This window comes from Chrysochloris asiatica, unplaced genomic scaffold (assembly GCF_000296735.1).
Source record: "Chrysochloris asiatica unplaced genomic scaffold, ChrAsi1.0 scaffold00026, whole genome shotgun sequence".
Taxonomy (NCBI): Eukaryota; Metazoa; Chordata; class Mammalia; order Afrosoricida; family Chrysochloridae; genus Chrysochloris; species Chrysochloris asiatica.
In genome coordinates this window covers 6,582,022-6,587,783 of record NW_006408544.1, presented here as the reverse complement: position 1 = coordinate 6,587,783, position 5,762 = coordinate 6,582,022, and the positions used below count along the sequence as shown (strand labels likewise).

Sequence of the window (5,762 nt, the reverse complement as noted above, 5' to 3'; positions counted from 1 at the left end):
TGTAATGAAACAAGTCATATAAATGGTTGAATGTGAAACTGATGATGTGCCCTGTAAACTTTCACTCAAACCAACAATAAAAACCTTAAAAAAAAAAAAAAAAAGAAAAGAAACATAGCAGTTTAGATAAAACAGGATCTTTCAATATGCTGTTTACAAGAAACCTGTCAAAAAGATGGAGGCAGCCTAAATGTCCATCAACAGAAGAATGATTAAAAACTATGGAATACTACAAACTGTTGAAGACTAATGAATCTGTGAAACACTTCACAACACGGTTGAACATGGAGGACATGCTAAGTGAAATTCGTCATAAAAGGACCAATGTTGTATGAGACCAATGTAAGATGTTTTTTAAAAAGTTTTCTTGATAAAAGAAATATCTATGATGATTACAGAGGGAGAAGAAAAATTATTCATGGGCTAGAGGGTAGAAACATGCTAACATGGGTGATGGGGCAAGCAACACAAGGTTAGCAGAGGAAAGATGAAGCGGGAGACAGGAATACAGTAGTTAAAGTGAATAGAGGTAAATACTGTTAACTGTTGGTACATGGAGAGGATTGTTGTTGCCATGGAGTTGGTGCCGACTCATCGCATCCCTGTACAGGGTTTCCAAGACTGTAAATCTTTATGGGAGCTGAAAGCCTCATCTTTCTCCCACAGAATAGCTGGTAGGTTTGAACTGCTGACCCTGAGGATAGCAGCCCAATTCGTAACCACTACGCTACCAGAGCTCCAAAGCAAAGTATATAATTTGTTGAATGTAAAACTGATGATTTACTTCACACAACCAAAAATCATAAACCTAGCAATGTTGTCTATCGGATATAACAGCGAAATTAGGACATTTCAAAATAATAAACAAAATGACAAAGCTTACCAAAAAAAACCCCAAAACACTAAATATACTGAAGAGGCAAATAAATGGAATTGGACAGAGAACCAACAAGAACAGATAACTTGAGATTAACATACAGGACAATATCACCAAGAACTCAACCCACATATGAAAGTATTAAACAAACCTTCAAAACTGAAAGTAGGGAATCAGAAGTTTACAATAACAACAAAAGCCATGGAATAATGTAGATAGAGTTTCCAAATGAACAGGAAATCAACTAAGTTCAAGGAAAACAAACCTAACTATAACCCTAAAACTAAACCAAGCCTCACTTCTAGCCTTAACCAAATCCCTACCCCTAACACTAAACGAGGAATCCTGGTGTGCTGCTGTGGGCTAATGAGTCACATTGCAAAGCTGTTTGAACTGTAAGGTTAGTAGTTCAAGCTCACCAGCTGCTCCTTGGAAACCCTATCCAGAGTAGCTATTGGTCGGAATCAACTCAACGGCATTTAACAACAACAGCAAATGAAGCCCTAGACCTAGCCATAGTCCTAAACCTAATTTTTGATCCTACCCTGCCCCCCAAAGACTGGTGGGAAGATTCTAGGGTTTTCTTCCACTGTATTCTGGACAGTTTTCTTCATTTATCAATGTTTATGGTCTTTCCTCTCTTGGCTTATCTTTGAAGTCTCCCAACATTCCTTAAAATGGTTGATCTAAAACTTGTTTTATGTGAAGTAGTATTCTTGTAAACTTGTTGCAGTGCTTCAGTGATTTGGAGAGATGTTCACTTGAGTTTTGTTAATAACTAAACTCAAAATACTTTTTTGATGGCACAAATTCTCCTTTTAAAAACAAAAACACCTTATCAAGACCTTGAGAACTCATCTGCAGCCATCCATTCATCAGAGACATGTTTAAACATGTTTTGTTTGCAGTAAACTCAGGAGTGCATGAACTGGAACCCTAGTAGCGGTACTTTTGAACTGCCCTCATAGAGCATAGGAACTAATGTTATTTCATTAAATATGGTCTATATAATGTACTACTATATATAGTAGTAGAAAACTTGCCAGACAAATTATGCAACCATTAATTGTGAACCCTGGTATCAGTGTTGTTAAAATATGAAAAAATGTGTACCTCAGAATAGGTGAAATATATCAAATGAACTTTTGTATTATGAAATTTAGTATTGAGTTGATTCTGACTCATAGCGACCCTGTATAGGTTTCCCAAGGAGCAGCTGGTGAGCTTGAACCGCCGACCTTGCAGTTCAAACGGCTTTGCAGTCTGGCGCGGAGGCACCGTTAATTTCCCTTTATGAATATGGGCAAGGAAACTAACAAGCCTTGCCCAAATTCGTGAAACCAGGTGAATTTTTTCAAACCAGGGGCCCCTCCCTGGTTTGAAAAAACCAGCCTTCCCTGCCCACTTTAGACCTGTCCGGACCTGTAGTTGCTGCCAAGGGAGCTAAGGCTCCTCCCCAAACATAAACCCAAAGATCTTGGAGACTTTCTAGATCTGGCCTTTCTTCCTTTCCTCTTGTCTCTTTTCATCAGACTCTGCCTTTGCTCTGCATTTGTTTTCCACAAGATTAGGCTAGTTCCAGAAAAAGAGTTCCCATCCAATGGCTTCTCCCTCTCAGGAGCCAGGGCTCCTTCCCTGTGGGGCCTGTGACATGGTTTTCCGTTCCTGGGCCCTACTGGCCACCCACACCCAACACTTCTGCATTGGCCGCGCAAGCCAGGAGGTGACACTAGGAGCTGGGCCCTCAACTGCCACTGAACCAGGGGGCCCCACGGTAAGGGCCACGACCTTGGGTGGGTATTCAGGCCATCCTAACCCTTAGGATTCTCACTCTACACCATTCCCAGGTTGTGCCACAAGAATCCCAGGGCATCTCAGACCAGGAGGCTAACAAGTCGGCTTTAAAGAGCCTAACAGAGGAGGTATACCTGTTTTTTCACGGGCACGAAAACCTTAGTGACCTTCCAGAACCTATAAATGATCAAATAATGGCCACAGAAGCCAAGTTCGCTGTTATCTCCAGGTGCAGCGTCTGCGGCTGTCCCTGCAGCTGAGAGAGTTCACCACCAAGGGGTCAGAGGTGCAGACTCTGGACCCCACCTCCAATGCCGCCAGAAGCCCGAACGAGAGGCTGCAGGCGCTAAATTGGAATCACGCAAGGCGCGTGGCAGAGATCGAGGCTCACGGCCGGGCCCTGGAGCTACATGGAGAGGGTAAGAAGTGGGGTATTTTAAGTCCGGTCTCGTCGGGTCCTTGGCTTAAGGCTGCTTGCACCCGTTCTGCCTGGCTCCCTTGTTATTGTTAAGTGCCATCGAGTCCGGTTCCCACCCATAGCGACCCTGAACAAACAGCGTTTCCGAGGCTGTAAATCTTTACGGGAGTAGAAAGCCTCATCTGTCTCCCCTGGAGCAGCTGGTAGTTTCGAACTGCTGACCTTGAGGTTCGCAGCCAGATTCGTAACCACTACGCTACCAGACCTCCTTGCCGGGCTTCCTTACTCCCTCAGAATTAAGTAGGCGCCTCCAAGGTATGGCCGGGACTCGGTGTGGAAGATCCCGCCTATTCGGCCTGGAGCGGGAGCTTCGAGAACTCCGGATTGAAGCCGGACAGACTCGGGGAGCGCTAGAGGCGTTAGAGGGACGCGTGCAGCAGCTACAGCCCGACACCCGGTGAGCGTCTGGAGAAGCGAACCTTGAGCGCGCGAGTACGAATCCGACGGTAAAGCAGAGGTACAGGTCCTGAGCGCTGCTGACCCTCAGCTCTCAGGTCTCTGTACCAGCTGAGATACAACGGAGGCGGGGCGCTGGGCGGGAGTTTGGGAGGAGCGCGAGACCTGGCGAAGGCAGACATAGGCGGAACTGGAGGAAGCCCCGCCTTTTGTCGTGACTCCTTTTCCCGGCCCATCACTGCGCAGTCCGGGACTGAAAACCTTTCCAGAGGCTGAACTCAGTTGCCCCGTGGTACCGGCGAACTCAGGGACCTTGGCTGTCGAAATCAGGTGAGGTCCGAGGTCTGCGGACGGGTTTCAGGCGAAGCACTTACCAGGCGTATAAAGGTCTGTCTTCCTATTCTTCCTTCCTAGTGCCCTGCGTGAAGCCTACGTTCGCGGTGGGGGCCGGGACCCTGGCGTTCTGGGCAAGATGTGGCAGCTACAGATGGACGCGTCAACGCTGGAGTTGTGGCGCACGCAGGCCCGCAAGGGTAAACAGGAGGAGCGGCAAGCCAAGAAAGCCTCTGGGAAGTGGTCTTAGTCCTTGGAGCAGAAATGGGCGTTAAGGAGGGCGTGGGAGTGGAACCACCTGAGACTCAGTCTTTTTGGAAGTGGCTAGAATGAGCTGATAGTTGAGTTTGTCCCAAGATTTATAAGGCTGGAGAGTTGGTCGGAGCCGGAGGCGCCTAGCCACTTTTAGACATAACAGGTTCGACTTGTTCCTTGCAGAACGAAGGCCAGGTGCCACCTCGGGGGAGCTTCTAGTAGTGGAGGCTGAGAACCGGCGCCTGGAGGCAGAAATTCTGTCCCTGCAGATGCAGAGGGGCTCGGGCCGAACGCCCTGGGGTCAGTGCAAACTGAGCCTTACCCTGGCCCTGCCTAAACCTCTCTAGCAGGGCGCGCACAGAGGAAGGGTATACAGGGACCACGCTTGGGAAGTGAGACTCATGTTTGTGCCCCTTGTATCCCCGTGACTCCACAAATTCATTTACTGTGTGGGCTCACCGGGTAGTGTTATCTCAGCCCAGTTTTGACTGCCTGCTCAGGAGGGTCCTAACTTTCTCTCTGCTTCTAGTGCCCCGGGATCTGTCACTCCTTGCCTGTCCCAGACCACGCCTGCGGGGTAGGGTCGATGTTGATAGTCCACGCCTCCCTCCGGTGGTGGCTCCCCCGTTGCCTCCGCTTCCACCCTCTACAGAGGCAGCGATTTTTGGTGGCACAGGAAAGGCTGTGAGGAATTTAGTGGGTGGAATAAGGTGGGATGGGGAGTGGGGACGCATCCTTGATCCTTGCAGTTGAGGGAGCATGGGCAGCTAGGAGGCTTTCTGGAGTTTGCCTCTGTTCCCTGACAGCAGCAGCTGCTTTCTGGAACCATGGTTAGGAACCTGGGCCTGGACCCACACCTTCTAACTCCATCTGATGTGCTGGGCCCTGCACCATATGACCCTGGGTGAGGCCTGGCCCCTCCTTTAACAGCCATCCTCACAACTGCTGCTTAAGGATACATACAATTGGGGAGCTGGATGGGAGGGAGGGTTAAGTGCCTGTGTACTTAGACCAGCATTTCCCAGGGCTGGGCTGGTCATTTTCTATGACTTCCTGCGGGGCCTTGAGACCTCTTGGATTTGGGTGCAGCTAATGACCGGTTTAGCCCGAGATGGACATGATACAGGAGGAACCACAGCTTTGCCCCCAGCCATTTGTCTGCCCCCACCTCCAGCTCCTGGGCCGTTGGGCAACTGTGCCATTCTTGCCAGCAGACAGCCTGTGCCTAGGTCAGTAGATGGAATTTATGATTTTGGGACTCTTGCTACAATTGAGGCTTGTCTTCCTATTTTTCAAATAATGTCCTTACCCTGGCAAAGTTTTCTCATCTGAATACAGGACCATTCGTTCTGAGGATTGAAATTAAAGGCATGTAATCCCCATGACATCTTTCTGGTTGGTCTAGATTGCCACCCTCACGATCAGTATCCTTGGTCTGTGAACTGCAAGCCTGGCAGGGATTAGCATGGGCCAAGACACCACAGCCAAAGGCCTGGGCCTCATTGGTACTATTTGATGGGGACCAGCGAGTGCTAAGTGGTCGATGGCGCCTCCCACTTAGGTCCCTTCCAGTAAACTCCAACCTGAGCTTGGGGCAGCTGAGTATGAGACCACAGGTAAATATGAAGG

At 48.6% G+C, this 5,762-nt stretch overlaps 1 protein-coding gene across 1 annotated transcript in view; it reads left to right on the top strand.

Moving 5' to 3' along the window:
• The first annotated feature begins 2,477 nt into the window (after positions 1 to 2,477).
• Positions 2,478 to 5,762, top strand: part of CCDC17 (coiled-coil domain containing 17) — a 4,168-nt gene continuing 883 nt past the window's right edge. Inside the window, exons 1-11 of the mRNA XM_006839706.1 lie at positions 2,478 to 2,651; positions 2,725 to 2,799; positions 2,901 to 3,090; positions 3,384 to 3,546; positions 3,792 to 3,875; positions 3,960 to 4,094; positions 4,324 to 4,433; positions 4,663 to 4,787; positions 4,943 to 5,037; positions 5,159 to 5,362; positions 5,539 to 5,749. Coding sequence (XP_006839769.1) covers positions 2,478 to 2,651; positions 2,725 to 2,799; positions 2,901 to 3,090; positions 3,384 to 3,546; positions 3,792 to 3,875; positions 3,960 to 4,094; positions 4,324 to 4,433; positions 4,663 to 4,787; positions 4,943 to 5,037; positions 5,159 to 5,362; positions 5,539 to 5,749 — 1,566 coding nt within the window. The remainder of the gene's footprint in view (positions 2,652 to 2,724; positions 2,800 to 2,900; positions 3,091 to 3,383; positions 3,547 to 3,791; positions 3,876 to 3,959; positions 4,095 to 4,323; positions 4,434 to 4,662; positions 4,788 to 4,942; positions 5,038 to 5,158; positions 5,363 to 5,538; positions 5,750 to 5,762) is intronic.